The 26976-nt window shown below is 35.0% G+C and overlaps 1 protein-coding gene across 8 annotated transcripts in view; it reads right to left on the reverse strand.

The window, feature by feature from the left end:
- EML5 (EMAP like 5) overlaps nucleotides 1–26976 on the reverse strand; it is a 119088-nt gene that overhangs the window by 45586 nt on the left and 46526 nt on the right. For all 8 annotated transcript variants that reach the window (XR_008234541.1, XM_052782942.1, XM_052782940.1 and 5 more), the window contains exons 10-23: nucleotides 26453–26665; nucleotides 24377–24544; nucleotides 22448–22554; nucleotides 21946–22064; nucleotides 15114–15300; nucleotides 13190–13295; nucleotides 11825–11918; nucleotides 9769–9869; nucleotides 7683–7885; nucleotides 6450–6561; nucleotides 5778–5905; nucleotides 3841–3982; nucleotides 1900–2052; nucleotides 923–1054 (exon numbers count right to left, since the gene is read on the reverse strand). Coding sequence is in view for 7 of the 8 variants with exons in the window: in XM_052782942.1 (XP_052638902.1) it covers nucleotides 923–1054; nucleotides 1900–2052; nucleotides 3841–3982; nucleotides 5778–5905; nucleotides 6450–6561; nucleotides 7683–7885; nucleotides 9769–9869; nucleotides 11825–11918; nucleotides 13190–13295; nucleotides 15114–15300; nucleotides 21946–22064; nucleotides 22448–22554; nucleotides 24377–24544; nucleotides 26453–26665 (1965 nt within the window). In the remaining variant the exon portion in view is untranslated. The remainder of the gene's footprint in view (nucleotides 1–922; nucleotides 1055–1899; nucleotides 2053–3840; nucleotides 3983–5777; nucleotides 5906–6449; nucleotides 6562–7682; nucleotides 7886–9768; nucleotides 9870–11824; nucleotides 11919–13189; nucleotides 13296–15113; nucleotides 15301–21945; nucleotides 22065–22447; nucleotides 22555–24376; nucleotides 24545–26452; nucleotides 26666–26976) is intronic.

Below are 26976 nucleotides of genomic sequence, written 5' to 3' on the forward strand. Positions count from 1 at the left end.
CCATTGGAAAAAGCTGCATACATGAACAGTGGATCTGGAAGTATGGGCTTCTGAAGATCTGAGTCCTTTGATCCCTTAAATTCACAGTCCTTCCTCCTCTCTTTGAAAACTGTAATAATGCACCGCTTTTCTCTCCTGTTTATGGTTGTCCCATCAGATGGTGGACAACATGTACTGGGTCTAATTCAGAGCTTGTTTGTGACATCTGGCTGACCAGTATGCATGTGCTCTTGGGATTGAGAAGCACATAGGCTGCCTAGCCAATGGCTGCTTCCAAGCAGCTGACTGCTTGCCTTTATACTACTTTTTTTCTGAGGGAAATTCTCATTAATGTTTCTGTCCTCTTCCTGTTTTCAAAATTCTCAGGGGAAGCTAACTTATAACACTCTTGCAAATTAAATTAGACTGTTTCAAAAGTGATTATGTAGAGGAATAAGAGCAGGAACTAACAGATTGCACGATCGCACTGCCTTGCTTTTTATGAAACAGGACTAAAGTTAGTATTTAAATTAAACATGTATTAAGACCCAGGAAGACAGGAAATCCAGTCTTTCTGCTGTATTTGACAACAAGGATACATATTCCTGAGCTACAGATGCAACTGCATTATGCAGTACATTATTCAAGAAATAGAAGTCAAACAATAAACACAGAAGATGTAAAAAAAAAAATCCCCAAACCTCCAAGCAAACCAATCTATATAGACAATCTATTCTACTTCAAATTACACAACTTCTAAATATATAAACAATAGTAAAAATCATGTTTTTATATTTATTCAGGTGCTGTAAGCATATTCATAAACTGAAGAAACAAATCAGTGTGGTGTCAGTGATACCACAAATTCATACTGTAGATGTAGTGTATTTAGTCTATAATGTAATCAGTCCTCCAGCAGATTTTTAGAATGAATGCTACTTACCTCTTATGTCCCAGTCCATGTGTGTGATATAGCTGGACGCTCCCTTGCAGATTCCTACCCGTTTACTGCTCATTACGTTGTAAATATCTACAAAGTTGTCACAGGATGCCACAGCTAAGTACTTTCCAGCCCCTAAAACACATCAGTAGAAAGACAAGACATTTTCAAAAATTGTAGTGCTCTGTATATTAAACACAAGTACATTCTGGAATTTAGCTATATGCAACTCAGAGTTCTTTGAAGTGAACTTGCTAATTTATACATAGTCCCTGACAGACTAATGTTCATATCACATAATCAAAATCAGTATGAAATATACAACCATTACATGATTACATCTTCAAACAATAAAAACTATATTTGATGAAATTTTAAACATGTATTGCACTCAGAGAGCAGCAAGGCTTAGGTAACCAGAAAGTACTGTTGCATGAGAATTGGTATCAGTAGTTTGCATCAAATTTCTCCTACAGAAGAGTATTTTCACTAAAGTAGTATTATTAGTTTAGGTCATACATTTGAGTTCCTAAATAAAAGCTGTACTATTTGAAAAAAAACTAGCCTCACCAGGAGTGCTAAGCACTGTAGAGGGGGAAAGAAGAAAAAGGAAGATGCCAGACCTTTCTGACACATCCCTTTCAAGCATTCTCATTAGCTAACAGCAACCTCAGTGAAGAGCCAAACTTATGCAGCTCAAAGTGGAACCCTAGGGACCTAGGGAGGATGCTTGATGTTCATGATTTAAAATTGACTGTTGCATTCAGGAGGTTACTATGAGCAAGCCTATTCCAATAAATTCATCCTTAAATGAGCAACATAGGACTTCACACCCAATATTTTTTAAAATGTTAGTATTAGTCTTGCTGACTTGTTACATGTAAAAAAAGTACTACAAATGTCTACTTCTTTATCTTTTAAAGGTTATAAAGTTTGCTTGAAGAACCTTGATATAAAAATCTTCATTTTAAATCACTTACCAGGAGAAAATCGGATCTCTGAAATAACATCTTTCCTGTGCTGGAAAGAGACTAGATCCTCCAGGGTATCTGCATTAACTATCAAAAAACTTCCATCGTTGAGACCAACGGCCAATGCTTTTCCATCAGGAGAAAAGCAGCAACATCTACCTCCTATGAGGAATACAGAAGTGGCATTCAGGTACATTTACAGTGCACAATCCCTGTTTTAGATTTATTTTTCCAGTGGTAAAAGAAAGCTGTTCTTATAGTTTATAGTCTAATGAAATTTTTTAGATGCTGCCAAGATAATTTCCAAGCTCTACATCTGTGATAGCACACAGAAGCTCTTGGCAAATCGACAAGTACACAACCCCAGAATCTTAGATTACATTTATTTGCATATTAATTGATGTACGTTCTACATTAGTAATACAGATTAATCACTATTGTCTATATATTTTTAATTTGCTCTCCTTAGTATCCGGTACCAGTTGTTTGTTACCATTTGCTCTGGTAAGGAGAACACAGCTGGAAAAGACCTTCTAGACTCACAGAATCCAGTCATTTGCAATCATGGTCACTATGTCATATAATCCTTTTAATAAACATGTCAAGTTTCATTTGAAAAACAGTTTAATTTCCAATCTAAATTTATTTCAGGTCAGTTTATACAGATTTGCTTCCATGCCAGAATTTTCCATTAGTATAAATATTTTTCCCTACTATTTGTTCCTCTGATTAACTTGTAGACATTAACCCTTTATTTAGCTGACTCCACCACAAAGCTTTGCATTCATTATCCTGTAGCTCCTCTTTCTCCATACTCAACTTTCAGTTTAATTTCATTCAGCTGAACACAGATGAGAAGTGTACACCAAAAATATTCTGATTAGCCTCTTGTAAATTAGGTGAATACTTCAATATGTCCTGGGAAAAATACCTCACTATCACACGTAATTGTCATCCTGTGATCAGCTAGAACATCCTGAGTTACTCCTCAGCTACACAGACATTTTTCTTATAGTCATCGAGTCTTGCCTTTTTTAATTACCAAATATTATCTCATGTCCATTACTGCAGCCTGCGTAAGTATTCAGCTCTTTCTGTACAGTACACAGGCACTTTTTGAGATCACCAAAGCATCTCAAAATGGGTCTCACCAGCAAATTAAGTCATCGCAGTCCTTATTTTTCTGCCAAAACTACTCTTAAAAGTATTAAGAAATATCAGCTTTAAGACTTGAACAGACTTCACCAACTGGAAACTTCCTTGTTTAATCCCTGCTCATGCCAACTCATGACTCTTCTTACGTTATCAATCCAAATCATCTTCAACTAAGCTTCCTATAAGGTTTGGATGAAAATGCTTTACTGAATGCCAAATAGATATTGTACTCCTCTGTCTAGCAAAGTATATATATCATTAAAAGCTTGTTAAGGCCAGTCTCGTCTAATCCTAAAAAAGTCTCCTTATATGAAGTCACTTACAACAGATTTTCCATCTGTCAAAATAGAATTTAGTTAGATAGTATACAACGAGTAAGAATTTTATGACTGTTCTCTTTCCTTGAGATTCCAGTTTCTTCTAATGTTCACAAAGAAGAGAAATTCAGCATTACTTCTAAGACTTCAAAAAATTTCTACATTTGAAGTCCTCCACTGTTCAAAAAAGCTTGCAATACTATAAGCAACACGGCAGATTTATGTAATTGGCTCAACTTTTATTGTAAATTCACTGACTTCAATATGTTACAATTGCAAATAACCTTAAGAACAGTATTACATAGAAATCTTTCATACAGATTCATTAGCTTAAGGGCTACATAACTCGTGAACACAGCATCGATAAATTAATTTGAGCAAAGAAAGGAATTTATTCAGTCTTGCTTTTGAAATATTCATAATGCTAGTAAATGTCAACTGAATTCAGTTAAATATTTTTTCATACTAAGCATCTTACCCTTCTTCAATTTGCGAACAGCTAACATACAGTGGCTAGGAGATAAATCCCATATTCTTAAGGTTTTGTCATCACTTACAGTGGCACAGATAGGTAAATGAGGATGAGTAGCTAGACCCCAAACTTCCCCCTCCATGTGACCCTGAAAAAACACAATGAATCAGATGACTTTGTATTTTAAACTGAAATATGAAATAATATATTTAGGGAAGTTAAAAAAACCAAAACAAAACAGAGAATGAACATGTGTCTCTTTAGAGGATAATAAAGAAATATCTGAATAGAAACATAGAACACCTGAAAAAAACCTCACCCTGCTACTTACAGTAAAAGTGCAAATTACAGTAATTAGTACTAGAGAAAACTTCTCCCTGTGAAATAATCCTTACACACTTCTGTGTCAATGACATAGAAAGTGGGATGAGTGCACCTTCAGCAAGTTTGCCACCGACACCAAGCTCTGTGGTGCGGCTGACATGCCTGAGGGATGGGATGCCATCCAGAGGGACCTGGACTAGCTCGAGAGGTGGGCCCATGTGAACCTCATAAGGTTCAACAAGGCCAAGTACAAGGTCCTGCACATGGGTCAGGGCAATCCCCAGTATCAATACAGGCTGGTGCATGAAGAGAGAGCAGCCCTGCGGAGAAAGACTTGCGGGTACCGATGGATGAAAAGCTGGACATGAGCCGGCAATGTGCACTCACAGCCCAGAAAGCCAACCATATCCTTGGCTGCATCAAAAGAAGTGTAACCAGCAGGTCGAGGGAGGTGATGCTGCCCCTCTGCTCCGCTCTGGTGAGACCCCGCCTGGAGTACTGCATCCAGCTCTGGAGTCCTCAGCACAGGAAAGACATGGACCTGCTGGAGCGGGTTCAGAGGAAGCCACAAAAATGATCAGAGGGATGGAACACCTTATCTATGAGGAAACCCTGAGAGAGTTGGGGTTGTTCAGCCTGGAGAAGAGAAGGCTCTGGGGAGACCTTATTGTGGCCTTTCAGTACTTAAAGGGGGCCTGTAAGAAAGATGGGGACAAACATTTTAGCAGGGCCTGTAGCGACAGTACAAGGCATAATGGTTTTAGTCTAAACCAGGGTAGATTCAGACTAGATATAAGGAAGAAATTTTTTATAATGAGGGTTGCGAAACACTGGAACAGGTTGCCCAGAGAGGTGGCAGATACTCCATTCCTGGAAACATTCAAGGTCAGGCTGGACAGGGCTCTGAGCAACCTGATCTAGTTGAAGATGTCCCTGTTCATTGCAGGGGGGGTTGGACTAGATGACATTTAAATGTCCCTTCCCACCCAAACTATTCTATGATCTAGACTTTACCTTAGGTTCTAACACATTCTTTAAAAAAATCCAGTTCTTTACACATTGCATTGGCCACTCAAAGTGTGAATTAAAGATCCACAGATTTTTATTTAAGTATGAAAGAAAATCATATTATGATATGATGTAAAAATCTGTTTTGTTGTCAGCCTTAAAAAGTGCAGTCTGTTTGGTATGGCAAAGAAAACCAAAATGCTTTTTACATAATTACAAAGAAAATCTAAAAATAAACCTCAAGGAGACAACTTTTAAAAATAGTAAGAATAACTTGTACTCAGAAAAAGTTAATAAGGAATTTGGTGGAGGATCTACTGTTTCACACTTTTTTTTTTTTTTTTTTGAAACAGAAATATGATCTTGGTCTGTTTGTAAGGATGAACTTGTTGAACAAAGTAGTACATGAAATTCTGTGATCTGTTTTGCTCATTAAAGAGTCATAATGGTCTAGCCTAGCATTAAAAATCTATGACATGATAGTAACTCGCTAACTTCACTAGTAATTAAAATGCTTGTTATTTCACAACAGTCTTTACTTGAGGAAAAAAAAACAAAAACAAAACCAAGTGTTTGTGGTATGGAATATTTGACTGATATTTAACATGTACCTGAACCAGCAGAGTTATTGGTCCACTTTTATCCACCTCCAATATTTCACCATTCTTTGTGCCCACTAAAATATGACCATGTCCTAAAGATATGGCACGTATAGAAGGATTATCTTCTAAGAGGAGACCTAGAGTGTTAAAATGTTATAAGACAAGTTCTCAAGTATGCCTTAAAGAGGATTTTTCACACATATGCACATTACATTCTCACTGTACAAAAAGATACTCAGTAGTAAACAAGTAAGAACATATTCCTGCATGGAAGAACTTGTATGTTTGGATTCGTTTGGGAGTATTTGGCAATTACCCAACTGACACTAATCTTTGTTCTCAGAGTATCTTTGAAGTTTAATCAGCCTGACTTACTGGTAATCTTAGTGAAAAAGTGTCCATGCGAAGTATCAACTATACTACTATATTGCTACCAGGCAGATAATAAGGTAAATACTATGATCTGCACCCACTAAATGTGCCAACAGATGCTACAACATACCTTTCCTCTGCCAACAGAAAAATGACTTATTTATAATCAATAAAGCTTTAAAAAAAATTTTTTAGTATTTGTTATGTCAAAAAAGACTACCTCTTATTGGGGAAAGTAACTCCACAGAAAGAGTTTCCTAAACAAAGTATTTTAAATAGAATAAAAAAATAGGATAAAGTCTGTGTTACCTTTAGACCCAGGGGCCAAAGCAGCCCTTTTGATGGCATAGGTTTTGAGACAACGTTCAAAGGTATCGTCCCAGAGAGCTACTACCCCATCCTTTCCTCCAGTGACAAATCCCTGGCAAAAAAAAAAATCATGAAAAAAAAAAAAAATCACAAGTTACAATCAATTATTATCTTTCCTTAATTTTTTTGTGATTTCTGCCAATACTGAAAATGGATTATATACAACACTGTAATGCACCAAACTACAGATGTTAGAGATTAAAAGATCAGGAGCAACAAAGTGATTAATTCTCCTCCTGACAAAGGCAGCACAGTTCTGTACAGTCCATGTATACAGGCTGGATTTAAAAGTTCCAACCAATAAACTTCTACCATACCAGAAAAATAATTTAACTGACATACTGAAATGATTTTCTTGATGCTTAGCCTCAATATCCCTTTGGCATTTCACCTCATTACTCCAAGCCAAATTTAGTACCACTCACAAAAATCTGATTAGTGGTTAAATTGTTCAAATATATGCATATTTGTACTATTCTGTCTTCAAAAAGTATTTACAGCTGTTTAATGAAGCAACTGGTATACTTAATACTGAAATCATTAGTACTTTCCTTTGAAGAACTTAGTTCTTACAATATAAATAACACACGCTTTGTCCAAAGCTACTATACTGAAACTCATATATTAGAAGGTGGAGCAACTTTGTCTAACCTAGCAAAACACAAACATATACATAACTTCAAACATACAAGTAATCTAACTAAACACCCATTCACACTTAAGCACATGCTAAAACGCTTTCCTGAGCCAAAAGAAGTTGAGAATCAGGAGAGAGTACTTAGTGATCTACAGACTGAATGCTTCTACTAGTAGACAGTAACTACAGCACAAAATAGTACGAGTATGACCATCTTCCTCTCTCACAAGCTCACATATTCCATTAAACTTATGAATGCTTAAATCAAAAAGTACTTTTACTTATCATAAGTTACTATTATTTCTTTAGTAAGAGGTCATGAAAATTACTGAATAAGATGTCACTGGACCACACCGGTTTGAGAAACAGCATGATATATAACAAGAATTAGAGACATGCATAAAACATTATTTTGAATCTGGACCTCACAAGGCTTCTGTAATCAAAATACAGCCATGGATTCCTGAGTTTGGGAAAGGCCTAACTTCATAGACTTTTTTGTCCAGACATCAAAAAACAATGAGCAGGTTATTTACTTTTTCCAATGCGTGCATGCTGAACACAGGACCATCATGTGCTTTGACAGTTTTTATGAGAAACACATCTCTCCAAATACACACATCCCCTGTGGAAGTTCCAGAGAATGCCATCTCTTCAGTCCAGCCATATACTGCACACATCATTGTATCGGTTCTTCCCAATGCACCTATGCACCCCTTTCTCCCAATTAGTCCTCCGCCTGGTTGAAACCAAAAACAAGTCATTAAATGTTTGCTTAGAATTATTTTCCAAAAACTATACAACCTTACCCAGAGGAAGAAGTCCTTTTCTTCTGGTTCACCCATGCTCTCCCAAAAAATTAAGCCCAAGAAGAGTTCTCACAAAATAAAATTTTTGTACTATTTGGCATCTTTCAACAAAAACCCCTTACTTTTAACTTACTACTTGAATCTGGATTTGAATACGTACATATACCCACATAGACATACAAAGAGAAAGTGTATTTGCAAACTCACATCTAAACAAAAAACATTTACCACATAGTTCACAGAAATTCCTAATGAAATTAACTTGAAAGAAAAAAAAAAAGTTTAAATCTTGACATCCCATCCTTTTCACAATATGTTTTCACTGAGAAGATTTCTAATTTTATTTTAGAAGTTTGCTATATTGGCCTCGGGATAATAGAAATGTTACAGCTATGTAAGTTTAAAAATTCTTTAAAATAACATACCTAAAATCATTTGACAGGTATAAGACATAGTAACTTCTGACTGGAAAGTCAGATTTATATTTTCACAATCCTCAGAGAAACTTCATGTGGTATAACACAGAAGCCCCTCAGGACCTGACACTTCATACCGTTCTCGTACTTAGAGAGGCAAGGTCTCTGAACCAATCTGCCATCACATGGCACTGATGAAAATTTAGTCCAAAGCATATACTTTGGTGTTACTTCTCAAATCAAGTGCACCTGCTCTACTGCAGATTTCAGAGACTTGGCATTTGTTAAGGTGCACTGATACTCCACTCCTCACATTAACACTGCTAAATGTGTTTCATGGTGACTGCCTAGCCAGTGTGCCACTGCAGTTTCGCACAGATGGGCTGTAGCTTCAGAGAAATTTTATTTCTGCTGACTGAGCAATGCCAGAGAAAAGAAAGAGGCATTTTAAACAATTTCATTTCTTTATTCAAAATCACCACCTTCAGGCTTTTATCACAGTTAGAAATTTCTTTCTAAAGAATTTATAGTAATTCGTTCAGTAAATATTCTGACGCATTTATTCTCTCTATAGATAGCAAGCACAATTGTTAAAATTAATAATTTACATAGACTTCAACAGCTTCCTTCTCAGGCGATCTTGATTAGTTTCTGTTGGAGCCAGAACTGAGAAAACTAGTGTAATTTTTGTCATCAGACTTTTCTCTCCACAATTAATCTTTATGAGGGGCTCATGTGAGCATAAATTGTGCATGAATAATTAGAACATTCCTACCAAATAAGCTAGTCTTCTGTAGCACATATGTCTTTATATACATTTTGAGGTTTGAAACAATGAAGTTCACACTAATATCAGGGAATGGATTTTTCACTCTTCAAAATTTTTCAAGCAGATAAAGCAAGCTGCTTTATCTTGGTTTTTAATTGTCACGTTCAACAGAGGTATCTAAACAAACAGGTCTCAACTGGCACATGTATCCTCTTCAAGCACTTTGAATTATTGTATGTGGATTTTTATAACCTCAGATTTATTTATATTTCTGCCTCTTTATAACATACACGTTCTAAAGGTCCTTCTTCCAAAAACTGTTCTATGACTTTAGAGCAGCTCTGTAACATTTACAGATGTGCTATATTATTATCAGATATAAAAACAGACAGTAGGAAATCCAGGGTCTGTTCCACTTCTGTAGCTCTAGCTCCATAGCAAATTGATCTTAAAAAGCATTCCCACTAATACCATAATGCCAATTAACATTATTTCTACCAGGGCAAAACTAACTTAGAGAGGTATACAGAGAAAACATTTGCCTTTAATGCATGAAACATACTATAAGAGATGCAGTATTTATACTTCAAGTAACAGAAAATGCTGTAATTCTGAGAAGTTTCCTTACCTGCTCTACGCCAGAATTTCATGTGTTTAATTCCAGCTGTAATCAATTTATCAGGCATATAAGGATTAATCTTAACAACAAAAATCTTATCTTTGCTTCCCCTGAAATGCAAAGCAAAATATTTTAAATAAAAATATAACTATCTTCTCTATCTTGTTAACATTTACTTCCAAATTATTAACAATAATTTATTATGAGGAGGAAGAAAGCCAAAGAACTCACATACTGAGTCCTGTTCTATTTTCATTACCCTTCAGTTTCCAAAGCAGGTAATTATGTTACTTCAGAAATCCACTAGGTGGCATTTTCTTTGCAAAAGAATATATATTTGCATTAAGTTTAGGCATATGGCATTTAGACGTCTGACAGCTCATAATGAAACTTAAAGGTGTAAAGTTGTAAATCTTATTTAAAAGCCTCTGATTTTGAAAATAAATTGCCATTCTCATTCACCTTTTAATTGATTTTTCTATTTTTCTTCTTAGAATAAAACTTATGCTGCTTATCAATTTTAAATGGAAATTTCAGTTGTTTCTAAAAACATTAAAACTTCTTGTGTGTTTTAGATTTCTTACTATGCTTCTATAAAACCAATGCCTTGCGTCAGTGCTATAGTTTGAAAAACAGCTTTCAACTATATTTGCTATCTATGCAAGGAAATCAATGCTCACTAGTAGGTTTGTTTTTTTTTTTCTTGAAAATGCAGAAGAGCCTCTAATCCCTAATTTTTGCTCCCTGTTCAAGAGTGGCAATAATCTTTTACCTTTTGTCATTTTCAGACCACTAAATGAACTAGTAGCAAAAACCATGAACCAGTTTCTTTCCAAATTCACACTGTAATCTTCAAAGTATAGCTGCTGCTCTCAAAAATTCTTTTCAATTCTTCTGAGTAGGTAGGAGGAAAAACACTCCAGAAACTAAATCCAGTATAAAGTGGTTAAAGTTTGATTACAAAAAAGAATTAAGTGAGACTGGTGGGTTCAGAGAGTAGGGGGATTAAAAAAAAAAAAAAAAAAAAAAAATCACATGAAAGGCAGACTAATGAGAGGCCCAAACCAGTATCTTCAAAGAAGCCAAGCTAACTGAGCATCTGACAAGTAACTGGGAAGGGAGTACTCTTCTTTATCTACATCATCTATTCAGGATTTTCATTCCTCAGTGGATAAGAAACTCAAAGCGTGTTTAAGAAGAAAATGAGGTAAATGTCATTGAAGAGCAATAATGAACTTAATAGATAAAAAGGAAGTTGATACAATTTTAAAAGTATCAGCAGAGAATAATAAATCCCTTTCGAACCTATCTAGAACAGTATTTAGAATATACATACTGAATCCGGACAGAGTGGGGAAAAACCCACCTACATAACTGCTCTATTTAAAGCAATAGATCCGTAGAAACAACAAAGACAAGGGTTTCAAAATCACTACTCAACATTAGAAACAAGAGACTATCTTGTAGATTAAAACTCTAGTTAATAAACTTATATGAAATACTCTGTGCAGAGCCAAAGAAACTTCCAAATTATTTAACCCTTGGAAGTTATTTAGTCCAACTTCCTGTTAAAAGCAGAACTAACTTCAAAGTTAGATCAGGCTGCTCAGGACTCTGCAAGCAAAAAGAGAGAACCTTGAAGAAAAGAGAACTGAGCAAAACGACTGCAAACTACTATCCCAAGAAAGACGTGACCTCTGATGAAAGAGTTCTGAAAAGCAGAGCATACATCACCATCTTTGGGAGTGCCAACAGAAGTGCATGGAGTAAGTTCTAAAGAAATTATTTCAGAACACACCAAATAAATGTAAATAAACTTTGTCTTCTACGTCTTACCTCACCCGTTGAGCTGTCACTGTAATAATTCTTGTTGACTCTATCAGAGCTTCAGTTTTTCCTTCCAAAGAAAGTTTTAAGTCTGTGCTAAATGTTATCGCCTGTACCACTTAAGTTACAGAAACTGCTAATTTATTAGAGAACTATTATTCTTTAATGAAAATATTTTACTTACTGTCATTTGACAGTAATTCTAGGTACAAATTTTAAAACAAAGTTAAATTCCTACCTTACTGCTGAAAGCTTTTCTCCTTTCTTCCAATCCCAGAGTACAATAGTGTGATTGTCATCTATTCCAACAGAAGCCAATCGTTTCCCATCCGCTAGAAAATTAAATTTATTATTAAGAGAGTAGATGGATAACATTATGTTGCAATAATAAGAAACCATATTAAAGAATATTATAACTTCACAAGTATTATAAGAAGAATGTACAAACAGGTAAATAATCGTATGACGTGTGCTTAGAGGCACATCTGTTGTCTGCTTTCAAACTTGAGTGGTCAGTTGGATGGAGTTTAGGACTTTAAGTTACCCTGTCTAAAAATTCCACTTAGATTCTCTGTGTTTGTATCAAATCCTTTGTTCAGCTAGTTGCTGACATAGTTGCACAAAAACCTTCATCACAGGTTGTACTGTGAGAATTTTCTGTTCACTCTGCAAATCCCTGTTGATTTCTAAACAGGAAAGTGTTGAAGCAATATCATGAAGTTTATAAAATATCCTTAAACTTAGTAATAGTGTGAAATCTTTGAGAAGCTCTGACACGTATCCCACATTAACCTCCAAGAAAGAAGTTATTTGTGCTCACTCGTGATCAATGACTTTCTGACATGTATCCTATCTTTGAAATTGCTATGCATCCATGCCAGAATTTGGGAAATGAGATTCCTATCTTGAAAAAGGAGAACCAAAGAAAGGTAAGAAGCAAAGACCCCAAACTGCTCATCTTTGTGATCACACATCTTCACTGTGAGGTAAGAAATCCTATTTAGTAAATCCAAACAATTGAAGAATGAAAATAAGCCAGTGGCGAAGAGGAAATTTAACATTGGTACAGGAATTCAACGTATGGGGTGCAAAAATCTCAAAAAATTTAACCGACAGTCTCTTATGTTAGTATAAGGTAGAGAGAGAGGCTGGGTTTCTGCCTAGAAGAACTGAATAACTGGACTTTCTGAATTTATCAGTGTGCTACCAAATTGGCTCGCAGGATTTAATTAAAAAAAAAAAAAAGCACACCTGATCAATTTGCTCAAAAATTTGCTTACACAGTTGTAATGCAGACATAACACTCAAGATCTGTGTGCCTGCTTCACACAACCAAAAGAAATTCCAAAGTGATCAGCTCAGCTATTAAACGGCACAGAACCTGTTCTTGCATTTCCTGATGTGCAAGACTCCACAGGAGCTCTTTTTAATGAACGATCACTTTAAGACAGCCTCTCTCATTTGACATTGATTACTGAAGAATATTTTTAATATAAAATCTTCAGTTTAAAGGCATTACCAATTGCTCATTAGAACTGATTAGCTTGTATTTTCATACAGAAGAGGAAAATTGTATATAAATAAATAAATAAATACTTATTACCTGAAAAATCAACAGCACAAACACCGTACTGGTGATAGCCCTTTAATACTGAGAGTGGTTTTATTGTTTCTGTATCCCAAATGTGTACTGAGGAATCTCGACCAACCTGAAAGTATACATATTTATAACCATTTTTTTAAATTTCTCAGTTACTTCACACAGTTGTTTAAAAGTATAATATTGACAAATACTTTTAAAAGTATTTGAAAAATTTATGGTGATACAAAATTTTCCTAGTATTACTTCTGTCTGGCTAGCAGTATATTATTCCTTCTCCTGCTTTAGAAATACCACTCCCCAGCTGGCTCTTTCTTCCCTTCAAAGAACTTAGGCACATTAATCACAATTAACTAGAGTCGTCCTTGGCGGGGGGGGGGGGGGGGGGAGTGCCCTTCATTGATTGCACTGTGCCATATTTATTCCACCAATTCTCTATCAATTGTTCCCTGTCTAAAAATAAAAGGTTATTTTTATTGCTAGCATGTAAGCTACTCTATGTCTGAGAAATCAAGGTGATTTCTGTTGCTTTCTGGTGTCATTGCAAGTGCCTACAAGTGAGATTCTAATGCATTGATACCTGTGGAGTAATCTCTACTAGAATGGCACTAATGCAGGTAACCAGAACTTGGTAAGAAATGGAATATAGCTTGTTCTTTTCAACTATGTACAAGCATTATTAGCCGGTATTTACAAGATTATTTGCTATTCCAAAGGTTTTGCACCTCAGTACACAAAAAAGGGCTGCAAAACCAGAATAACACTCTCCTGTGTTTAAGACTGGGGGCAGGACTCAAGAAAACTGGGATCTGTTTCTGGTTTTGCCACAAACTTAATATGTGATGTCTGCAAAGCTTTTCGTAATGTCCACTATCAGGAAAATCTGAACCAGTGTTGCATGGGGAATTTGATTACTGCATTACCTAATTTCTGCAGGTAATGTAGTATACAATAAAACATAATGTGTATATATAAAAACCAGTATGTAACAGAGTGTGTCCTTCTGTTGACAGCATAAGGTATTTTAGAATATAGTAAATCCAGGCACATTTTTATTCATAGTCTTTACTACTCCAAAATTAAATAGAATCAATTCTCACATTTAAGGCTTTAATCTCTAAACTGACATGCAAATTTATGTTAATCTCAAATATTTTTTTACACATATTAAGGGCATTATAAGCAAAAGTTTACTTCTATCAAAAATTTCAGTTCACATGTTCTCCAATTTATTATATTATAATAATACTAACAACAACAACAATAATAAAGATAATAATAATTAAATAACCCTGAAACATCAAATCAAACCTTCAAGTCCTGGTGTATAAACATTTATGGGAAGAGATGTTTGTCCGAAAACGTGAGTGCAAAAACTTTACCTAAAATTACTGTCTGGCGAAAGATAAAAGGGTCTATTATAAATGCTTTAGCAACACACATACCTGTATTGCATGTACAAACAGTAAATAGTTCGGCTATAGGTGATAACCAAAAACACAGTGCATGAAACTGAAATACCAGAATGTAGTAACAACTGCTAACTTCATGTTATGTAATAATACATGAATGTAATAATAACATAGCTAACTTCACAACTAAGATACTAAAAAAATATATTTTAATTGCACATTTCCTCCACTTGTTACAGCGGAGGAGCACCATAATGCTGAATAAAAAATATGTATCTATTCTTAAATAAAAGAGAGGTTCAAAAAAACTATCAACTAAAGACTTTTATCAGAATTAATATAAAGAACTGGAAAAAACACTTATGATGCATTTTTTTAACATGATGCCATCTGGAACAGAAGTGCAGTCCTTCACCTGAATAAATGTAGACTGGACTTCCTTCCTCCAAAATAGGCTTTTCTAAATTCAGCAGTAACAACTTCAGATTCTTATTGCAGATAAACACGCATCCTACCTGGCCTGTTGCCACATAGTCCTTTAAGGGATGAATAGCAAGGCAAAGAATGTCATCATCATGACCTAGATAAAAGCGCTGTGTGTTCTGCTGTCGATTGTACACCACTCCCACTGCTGCAACATGGTATACAATTTCACCCGTCTGAGTGTAAAATAAATTGCTTCGACAGTCGTAACCTCTGTATCTAATTAAAGAAAAAAAGTTTACTCATCAAGGTCATAACCATATATACTGAAACTTTGAGATAAAATTATGCAAGATGCATTTTGCACATGTGAAAACTCAGATTACTTACCAATTATTGTTTTGGTGGTTTAAGATTATTAACATATTTTCCCAAAGAAACACTAATTTATCAATGTCATTTACAATTCAGACATCAGTACTACTAGCATTAGTTTGAAAGTGGCTGCTATTTAATAGTTACTCTCCACAGCTAGTTCAGAAGAGGAAGTAATAGCTAGTAATTTTTTCAGACCACAAGGAGAATTCGAGCATGCAACATGTAATTAAATGAAATAGCCAAAACTAATACTTCAGACATTTTTGCTCTCTTACTGCTCAAAAATCAAGCAGCAAAAGTTTCCACAAGAATGTGGACAACACAAATATCATAACACTGAAAGTTTCTGGAAACTTGCTAACAGAAAACAAATGCATAAATGTTATTCCACATCAGTTTCTTTTCTGAAGGAAAACCTGCCTCCTTTCTGTACTGATACAGCAACTGGCACGAGCAGCCAATTCCCAACTGAAGTCTGTATGCACTATCACAGTATACACATTTCTTCCTAGGTGTGATTAAGATTCAGTACCCCATAAAAACCAAAGGTGGTATTTTCAAAAAGGCTAGGGTCCTATGCTCAGAAGTAATTTAAGAGGCTCAGAAACCTAAAAACCATTAAACAAGCAAGCAAGTTTTAAATAAGTGTTTTTAGCAATGCTATCCTTGCCAGTCAATGGAGACAACATTTAAAAATGTGTAATTTAAATTCATTCCTTCCTTTCTTCTGACATAAACAATACTCCATATACTCCTGACACATCCTGTTTCTATGCTATTAATTCCCCAGCTAACTTCTTTCTGTTCCTTCTTCTGTTCTTACAGATATTCACTAAATCAATTTTTTAATTCTTTTACAAAGATGCAGGTTTGCATCTGGTTACATTTCTGGTATATAAAAAATCTGGTTACATTTCTAAATAGATAGTTAAATTTACAGGAAGGGAATATCACTTGAATGTGTTTGAATCGGCCATGAATTATGTTTATTTAGGGATCATAAGGCTCTACCTAAGTATTTTTGCACCCAACTTCTAATTGAACTAGTTGAAAAAAAGCCCTGAAAATGATCAGTAAGTCATTCTTGGCAAACAAAATAACTAAACTTTCACCATCAGCAACTGCAAGCTAACAGAAATCTCTAATGTCTATGTTACACTTCTCATGATATTAATTTCTTTGCTTAATTAAAAGCACACATCATCAGAACAAATTACATTATTTTTTAAGAAGAAAACAAATGCAGGATCTTTTTGCAATAGTGCAGGTGTTTAAAGTATCACATAAGAAAAAGATGCATCTGTACACATACCAGTAAGTGTCATACACAAAATGAATGGGATAACATTAAGATAATTACTGCATATGAGACACTTAAAAGGTTTGAATGACACAGAAATTATGCAGTCCAGTAGAAAAGTCTTTCATAAAATTATACATAGCTTTCCTTGTGTACATGGTGCAACCATATGCACTGGTCAAGTAATTAATCTTTAAGACAGTTGACCAACTTTAGCTTAATGAATACTATTCTGAAAACTCCAGCTATGGATCCATATAGATCCAGACCTAAGCATTACCGGAAAACAGCACATACCTGGACCAGGGTTGAATAGGCTGTATTTCTGTTGGCTCACCTACACTACATGCAATGGTACTTATGTCAGATCATATGTGATTAGAGAAAAATTGCTAAAATCATCTCACAAAGTTATTAAACAGACCAGCAAATGGTCCAGGTCCATTCCTCCCCAGATGCAGAACACTGCATTTCCCCTTTTTGAAGTTCATGAGATTCCTCCCTGTGCAGTTCTCTAGCCTGTCCAGGTCACTCTCGATGGCAGCACAGCCATATGGTGTACCAGCCAATTCTCCCAGTTTTGTACTGTCTGTGATACTGTGTAGTCTAAAGCTGGGTCTCATTAGATCACGAACAAGCAAAGTGAACTTCTTAAACCAGCAAAAACTGTGATAGCACAGAAATAAAAACTTTTAAATAAGTCTCCTTCCAACCCACTGTTTAGATTGGCACTCACAGGCAGGTTCTTAACTTCAGGTTTGGTCCCAGTCCAGCAACTTTTCAGTGTCTCCTGAGTTACTGTCCCTTCAGGGTCTCTAGAAAAATCTCTTCTCTTTCCACTAGGTCTGAGGCTCAGCTATATGTCTGCTCCCTGCTCTTCGCAAAGTGATCAACAACTTAGACTCACAATACAGGTGTAGACTCTTCAGTCAAGCTTCACTTTCCCTCCACCCATATCCTGAACTAACAACTTCCCCCAGCAGCAACATGTGCAGATGTTTTGAAGCTGGTTCTGCCTGACCCAAAATACTGCCTGCTTGCCCTGCCTGGCTGCACCCTTTGATGTCCAGCCACTAGTTTTTAAAGGGACATAATATACAATGACCTACAGTAACTATGAAGAGAGAAAACAAAAATAACCTATCACAGTATGCAAATTCAACAGTTTAAGGACATGACAACATTCAGTGAGGGGCAGGGATTATAAAGGCAGGCACAATGCCAAAAATGATATCTGGACCTATCGCTGCTCAGATGTCATTTTCCTGTGCTTCACTGCACTGTGCTCTGTTAAAAATACTGGATTTCCTTTGCAAATTAAAGGAATACAGAATACAAAAACAGAATAATTAAAAAAATGCTAAATATGCACCCTAAATGAGAATATTTTAAAAAGCAGCTACAAAAACATGTATGCTGAAAGAAATAATGCTTTAGAAATACTGAACATTGAGCAATTTCTTACAAGCTTAGCAGTCACCTACAAAAGTAAAAAGCATTAAGACAGCAAATGGGTCTCAGATCCTTCTACCTGCAACCCAGAAATTCAGAATTTTCCCAGCTCTTGTCATACATTAATGCCATATATCACAGGACTACCCAAACCATCCAAAATGTATCTAAGATGCAGGGAAATAGTTCTCTTTACTCGTATCTATGACTTTTTATGATCAGACTTTAGATTTTAGTTCATTTCCTCCAGTTATAAAAAAAATAGGTGTACAATCAGTTGTTTAAAATTAAAATAAAATGTATTTTGCCAAAATATCACACAGTACAAAGACATTCTGTAACCCAGTTAAACACATCTGGTCTTTCCCACATGCCAGTTCACTAACTCCCTGACTATATAGGTACTTTTCACTGGAAGCATAAAGTGATGGGCTTAGACAGTTCAAGCACAGATGAAAAGAAGCATGTTTCAGTGTACAAGATCATTCCCTGAGAATATGCTACACAGTTCCAAAATATTTACAGCTCTGTGTTATTAAACCAATTTAGAACTGAGATTATTAGCTAATCTTAGAAAAAGCACAAAGAGAAACAATTTCTTCACATGCAGAAAACAAACCACAGAAGTAATTTACAAGACATCTTGATTAGCAGCTAGAAACTAAATAATAATGAAAGCAAGCTCTACATCATAGCTACCGGATAATATATAACAAGGCACAATAAACATAACACTGCATTCTGCAGCAGTTGGTGTTTTCAAGTGGTCTTCAGTAACAGCTAATCAAACCATCAATTCAGGACTGATTCAAGTTAATACAACAGTAACTTTCAGAAGAAAAGATAGCTACCTCAATGCTATGTAGGAAAAAAAATTTGCCATTACCAAGGTCATGAAAAGCAGAGACTGGATTCAGTTTGAGATTAAGACATGTAAACATAGATGTTCACATGTGTGTTAGATATATTAACACCTATATTTTGATCAACAGTGTTCTAGTCAATACAGTCAATGGAACCTGCAGGGCTACTCAGCTGACCAACCATCAGCATTTAATTTTACTTGAGCCAAATCACTCCTTATGCTCCACTGACTACTGACTGGATCTCCATAGACTGTGACAGAAGTTTAGATACACACATAAAACCACCTACTTTTAGGCACACAATTGTAAATTCTTTAACCTGAAGCTGGATCCTACCCACACTTGCAAGTTACACATCTATAGCCAACTAAGGGGCAACTTCACAAGTAGTGTCCTCTCTGGGAAAAGAGTCAATGTCCATAGTTAGTCTGATGCTGTAAGAGTTTCAAAATTTGTATGTTATTCTTCAAAGTATATATGGGAAATTTCTGAACGTAGTGCAATCCTCCCACAGAAATCTCCAGAAGAACCAAATGTCAAACTAAACATGGCTGAGGTCAGAGTCTTTAGCACAAAGGTAGAGTTTGGTTGGTTGGTTGTTTTTTTTAAATACTTTCGCATGGCAATAGTGTTTTCTCAACAGGACCCACTCAGAGCTTACTCCCTTCAGATGTTATTTGTAGGTGTTTGTAGCCATGTGGTAGGAATCCATGCAAGGTGCCGTAAGACTCTCATTTAAGAGCATGAGAAATCCCATGTCATCTTAAAACCATAACCAAATTTCATCTTATGATAAGGTCAGTTCAACGAATATCCTGAAACTCAAACTAGATTTTGCTTAAATCTTTTGAATATTAAAAAAAAAAAAAAAAAAATCATTCTTGTGAGACCAGCAGCATAGCTTTGAGAGAATACAGGATCTAAGTATTACATTTGCAGCCTTATTCCCTGCCAGCAAAAAGAAAGTATTATAAGCATTGAGTCTGAGAAAGGGGGTCCTCTGAGTATCTCAAAAGATGTATCCTTCTGACGTTTCTGAACCACCACCACTTCAAAGACATGGCAGCAAGAAAATACAGGAATAGTCAAAAAGAGGCCAAACTAGTATACCACTTTAATACGTTCCTGATCACGACTGCATCAGACCTCTTAGCGAAAGCTGCACTCAAAGATTAACCTGTTAATAGAAGTTGCTTTTTCATCCATATCAGTCAGTGGCTGGCTCACATACTCAGCATTATTGTTTTTATCCCCTTCCAAAACAGGAAGTAACCAGAAGTTTAAAAGATTTAGTACAGGATATGAAGAGATTTTTAAAAGTTCATCTTTCAAGGCAGTTGACAAATTCAAAACACAAAACCAATGTGCTCAAAAACAAAGGAAAAAGAGCTTCCTATTCCCCTAGTTCAAAAAAGCACCACCTTTTACACTTTCAAGGAACATCCAAGACATTTCCATTGCAGCTAAAGAAAGACGAAGCAAAGCAGACTTCCTGAATCAGAGAATATGCCTATTACTCACTTGGATGTGGGTCACTTTAAAGTTAACAGCCTGGACATTGAGAAAAATCTGTTGTTCAGCATGGATTCTTCATTAGTTTCCTTGATGCCCATTGGGTAACCAGACAGAACTCAACTGGACATTCTACTTCTGGTCATTCCTGGATATTCTGGTCAAGCTTCACTTCTGTTGTGAAGGAAATAACAATAATCCCAAAGATCCAGGGCCCTTGCTTGTGCTACATCTTCTTCAGGATCATTTGGTTTGATTCTTAGACCAAATTTTAAAGACTACATATAGCTACCCACCTTAATGCATTTTCTACACAGATATAAAAATCTTCAACTGAGAATTCTGGAGCATCAAAAATAGAAATAAAAAACCAACCCTGTACCAAGCTTCCCAGTTCTCATTATTTCCAAAGCTATTCCTCAGACTCCAAGCCGGTCTATAGACAAAATCGCTGAGTTGAATGATTAACTATTCTTAGTCAATTCATTTGTTAAGCATCCCATGTGGAGCCCTTCTAAAATTGTTTATGTGTCATTATAAAGATAGATAGTATCAGTAACTTATTTGTGCATTTAGTTATCTCTAAAAAGAAGTTGTATTCCTGCAAAGGGGTATCTTTTGAGCATTACCTGATTTCCAATGTCTTAATTTAATAAAGGCTTTGGGTTTGCTTTGTATCAAGCAAATTTATATTTCTGATCATTATTGTAATGTAGTAACATCTACTGCCAGTTTGCTTTAAAACATCACATCTTTGTTCTCATGACAAAGTCTTCACTTATGAAGAGTTATGGGAGACTACCAATCCTAAAGACAAAATCATAAGATTTCAAAGATGTATCTGAAAGTCATTTTGTTACTCAAATCAGCACAAAAAAGAGAATGAAACTGAATTTTAACACACTTACAGTACCTATTAAGAATTAAATTTAATTCCTAAATGGAGGAACGTGTAAATTGTTTCAGATTAGGTACAGACAGTTTATACTTTTTTTTTTTTTTTAAATAAAACACTGATAGAAACACCACTTAGCACAGAACCCAGTCATCTGCAGCTACACCAAGTTTCTGTCATAGCTTCCAAAATAATACACCAAAGAGAGCTATTACTTTCCAGATACTGAAAAATACAGGTGATAACCAAATATTGTATTTAGTCACTTCTATTCAAATAGTAAGTATCAGCTAAAGTTTCAGTGCAAATTCACTTCAGAATTCATGTTCAGAATCAGTCTAGCTTGGCATCAAAGCTTTCTATTAATTTAGCGTACATTTATTTTTACAGAAACAAATAAAAACAATAAATCACAAAGCAACTGACCTAAAAGTCTTTCACCAGATTATTAAATTATAAACACCAATCTACAAAACACAAACAGTCTGCTTGTATATTTTAAAGAATCCTAGTTTTCATACCCATGAACAAAATGTAATCTTATACTGTTCCCTGGAGCTCGCTCTCGTCTCTTAGAAGCTGCACTTTTTCTTTTTTCTTTGCATTGCTCTTTAAGTTGAGGTAGATCTTCTTTGTAAACCTTTAAGAAAGAACACACTTATAAATTAAGAGATTCATAAGAAAAGCATGTTTCTGAGAATTCAGCCACAGTTATCATCCACAAAAATGTTATACTGACATCATTGAAAAAAATCTCCAATAACTGTAGCTGGTTATCGTATAGTGTAACTTGTTTTTAAATTACAACCAAAACTCTAATAGAACATGCTAGGAATACATGTAATCACTTTTTTTTTCTCTATCGTATCTTAATATTTTGAATGCATCAGATAATAACAATTCTAAAGGTTTTGGTCTGTTCCTCCTCAGCTCTCAGTCTCCCCAGTTTTCAGTTTTCAACAGGTCTTTGTGAAAGACTAACTTAAACCCTGGGAGGCATTCCATTAAAACTAAAATCTTTACCTGTCGACGATAGGTGATCTGTGTCTCTTGTTCAATTTCAGAGTCCAGCTCTGGAACATCAGACTGATCTGAATCTGACTCATCACTATTAGAATCAACCAGACTCTCTGCCACCAAGAAAAAAGAAACAGGAAATGAAGCAACCTAAATTACAAACCAGAAAGTGTTTGAAGTAACTGCTTAATGTTTCTGATTTGACAATATATTCTTATATTAACTACAACATAAACTGCTAATAATTGACAGGCTGACAGATCAATTCTGCTGATACAGTAGAAATAAGCCAACTTGTAAGTATGATCATTTTGTTTGTTTTGGGGAGCTGGTTAGTTTCCATTCATTCAACTTATTTCATCAACATTAACGTTAGGAAGAAAGGGAGAAAGAAGAGAATGAAGTAATGAGTATAAAGCAGAAACTAAGACATGCAGAAAACTAACAAGAGAAGTAAAGGGCTCCGAAGAGAAACTTATGGTTAGGTGAGGCATTGATATAAGTAGCAATTCTTCAGGTACATTGGGGGGGGGGGGGGGGGAATCGTATACAGGAAGGAAGCGGTAAAATTTTTGGTGACTGTGGAGAAAAAGAGTAGTCATTTGACATTGCTGTTTTACAGCTGGGGAAAGCCAGATAAAGTTGTAGCACAGAGTTTCATTCCAACAGAAAGTGAAAAGAATGTGCTGGCTGATAAATGATTTCTGGATCTTTCTGCAACCTTTGATTGAATGTGGCACATTTTTTGATTAAGAAGCCAGACACAAATTCAGCGTAGAACACAAATGGATTTTAAAATATCTCAAAATGAAATTACAAAGAGAGAATCATCAATCAGTAAGAAATGTTTCTCGATGTATGCAATAAAAAGCAATCTTTGGAGCTACACTACTTAACATTTTTATCAGTGATCTAAAGAAAAACAATATTGCTATCAATAAAGGTAGCAGATTACAGAGTTAGAAAAGCCATTAACAGGACAGTTATCAATCGAGTGACAAAACAGATGTATGTTGCACATACTGTCAGATAGCCAGAAGTAAGGTTATATATCCAGGAACAAGGAATCTAAACAACACTTCATATATAAGAATTTTATCCTGGGAAGCAGTAGCTAATGAGAAATTTGGCTCATAGGAAATAATTAGTTGAAAATGAATTCATACCATGAAGGATCAAACCAGTTAAAGGCATTTTGGAGGCTTCATCAAGGAAACGAAGAGAACTATTACTTCTTTCTGCATTTGGCGCTGACAAGGCCAGCACTGAATCAGCATTCATTTCTGATACATTTTCAACTGATCTTAGCAATTCAAGGGTGAAACAGCCTATTTCACTGTAACTCTATATACTTATTTCCCCAAAAGACTCTCTGAATTCCTTTAGGAATTTCCAAGTGAGGTACTCAGTTAATTGTTTGATTTTGGGAAACTCAGTCATGAGAATAATTGCTGTATTAATCACTGGTTGAAACATGATCTGTATTTTTTTCCAAATATTCTGCTATTAATACTCTGCTTTAAAAAAAAATCAATTACAATGCTTAAATTATCATCTAAATACTTCAAACTTTAATCAAACGAGTATATACATCTTTTTTTTCCAGTGACACCTGGGCATCCAGTTGTCAATTTAGTAAAGGATGATATGTACAGAATTCATAAATTCATATCTATGATCTGAACTTTTAAATTTTCCCTTTGCACAGGGAACACAGTGAATTTTTCTCACAATCTTGCTAGACTGAGCATACAAGGGTACAGGCAAGTATTAGGCAACACTATCAGGTACTTCAGGCAGCTGCAAAGTTTAAAGAACAACAATTTTGTGCAGACTGAAAATTCTAAATATTTATTTCTATACTTGCACCAAAGAAATTTACTTCTCTTTTAGCCTCCCCTCCTCCCACCCTTTTTTTTAAAATAAGTTACTTACCTTGGGGTGCTATATGAAGAGAATCCTTCAACTTCCGGTCAGGGACAAATTTCCACTGAAAGACAGAATGATCAGCTCCCCCAATGGAAACAACCCACTGGTGATCATGCGACCATCTGACATTTGTCACGTGAGCAGAATGACCAAGATATTTTTTAAACTTTGCTCCTAGAACAAGAATAAAAATATCTTTCAATATATGTGGAAAAGATGTTTCAGAAGCACCTCAGGAAAACATATCAAGGAACCTTTATAAAAAGTATTACTTTAATTAAGATATTTTAATTACTAGTGATATTTTTATTAATAGCAGCAGCTTTTGGTAGTATTCCAAAATTTTAATCTGTCTTTAAAGGTAAATTTTTAAGTTTGGATTCCAGGATATAATAGCTTTAAAAAGTCAGACACAAAGAGAGAAAACATATGATAGTGATGTATGAGGTGTACTAAAGGAAGATTTAAAAAAAAATTTTATTGTATTAATTTTATGTTATTTTTTACAAACAAAGATTTTGCCAATTATTATTTCTACATTGAAAAGATGCAATTATTTAAGTGTTAAATGATGTATATTTAGCTCTATGAAAACATTCCCATATGTGTGCTGGTTCCCACTCTTTGTGTAATTTGAGTGCTAAGCACTTCTAGCAATTCTGTCCTCGCACCTTTAGTAGTAGTAGCAGCAGCAGTGGTAGCAGTAGTATAACTACATCAAGTTAATGTTTTCACTAACTACTACATAATTACAACACAATCATTGGATCAGTTACTAAAAAGAAGTTCCTAACAGCACTCTATTATACAGATTCTTGTGCCTTTTCTTTGGTTTTATAATTCTAGTGCAAAATAGGGACAAAAGGGGAACAAATTCAGTCTCTTTCAAATGGACAGAAGACTTTTTAAAAGAATATATTTTTTTATTATCTCAGGTACCAATAAAGCCTTATCACTTTAAAAATAAAACTGGAAAGATTGAAATGAAGTGTTTTTTAATATCACCTTTGACAAAAAGAGTTGAAAAAACTATGGGGGAGTATCAGCCATTAAAAAAAAATAAAATTCTTTAAGCACATACTGCTTGAAGACATATCCTAAGACCCATTACGAAGATCGTGCAGTTTTAGCCAGCATTAAACATGCAGTGCTGCAAATTGCAGTGATGCAATGGTGCAACTTTTTGTTTCCCCTTTCAAAACAGAGATTTGATCTAGTCCCCAGGCAAACTTTTTAGGTTAAGAGGACTCTTCTTAAAAGCTAGGGAAGGTTTCACAGGCTTTCTCTGATCATCATCATGTTACCAGCTCCAAGACAGAGATCTCCGCTACTGATAATTTGTTACAGTTCCAAGCTGAATGATGTCTAGAATCAAGTTCTTCAAACAGCTCTGAAAAAATGAAGCTTTCTCATCTAAAAGGATCTACATCTCTCCCCTGTTCATTCAGTCCTGAATAGTAAACTTGAAAATTATATACCCCGTTTTAGGCTTCAGTTCTAAAAATTTCACATGAGGTTTGTCCTTATTGCTAGTAAATTTTTAAGGAAAAGTGTGTTGGAAAAGTTTTTAAACTTCAAATAATGTACAGTGGCATACTCCGATTACAGGACCAATTTGCTGTTCACTTATTAATTGCCTCTAATAATTTAGAAAGTTATTTTTTCTAGTTCCTAGCCCAAATCTCCATCACAGATCCAGAGGAAGGAAGAAAACTACTTGAAGACCAAAGTGAACTAATTAAAGATACATATCTCATAAAAGGGTAGATATTGCATCGCCTTGTGAAATTCTATCAAAAAAAAAAAAAAAAAGAAAGAAGGAGAACTATTTTACAAAATAAAATCTATGTAAAACTTTTGGCTACCCTATTCAAAGTGCAAATAAAATACTGTTACTGTTACAATGAATACCAATACAATACACCAGCCTAATATTGTTTTCCACCTTTGAGCTCAAACTAAACTTCGAAGAATAAATATTGGCTATTTATATAATTTTCAAAACCCCAGTTTTCTAAAACCTTTTTCTTGAATAACCGAAACTCAAAAATACGCATTTATAACTGAACTTAAAAGTACTACCTTTTCTTAGACATGGGTATCGAAAGAGCTTTACTATTCCATAATCATCAGCTGTAACCATAACTTGCCCAATAAAATTTGCATCCACAGAATTTACATCATTTATATCTGAATATTTGGGCCAGATTCCATTAACTTCAAGGCCAGAAACACAGGTCCATGATGCCCACTGAATGCCTTTTAATTCCTCTTTGTTTGTTACTTCTTTTCCACCTAAGACAAAAATAAAGAGCTATTTTTCAATATTCACTTATGCAATTTTAAAGAATGTAAAATTTCTTAAAATTCTCCAGAAATCAAATCCAAGTGAGACAAAATTAAAAACTGACTTCTAAAACTGTCGTGATCTAATATTCTCTATTATGACCAACAGTATCAGTAATAAGGCTTCTCCAGACTACTTAACAGAAGATCAAGGGTTTGGTACTTTACAGGTTTTATTATTTCTTGATATCTGCTTGAGTCTGTGTCATTTTTAAATGTTTATCAAAAAATACATGTAGCCATTCTAAGATAAAGTTTTG

This window comes from Harpia harpyja, chromosome 3 (genome assembly GCF_026419915.1).
Source record: "Harpia harpyja isolate bHarHar1 chromosome 3, bHarHar1 primary haplotype, whole genome shotgun sequence".
NCBI lineage: Eukaryota > Metazoa > Chordata > Aves > Accipitriformes > Accipitridae > Harpia > Harpia harpyja.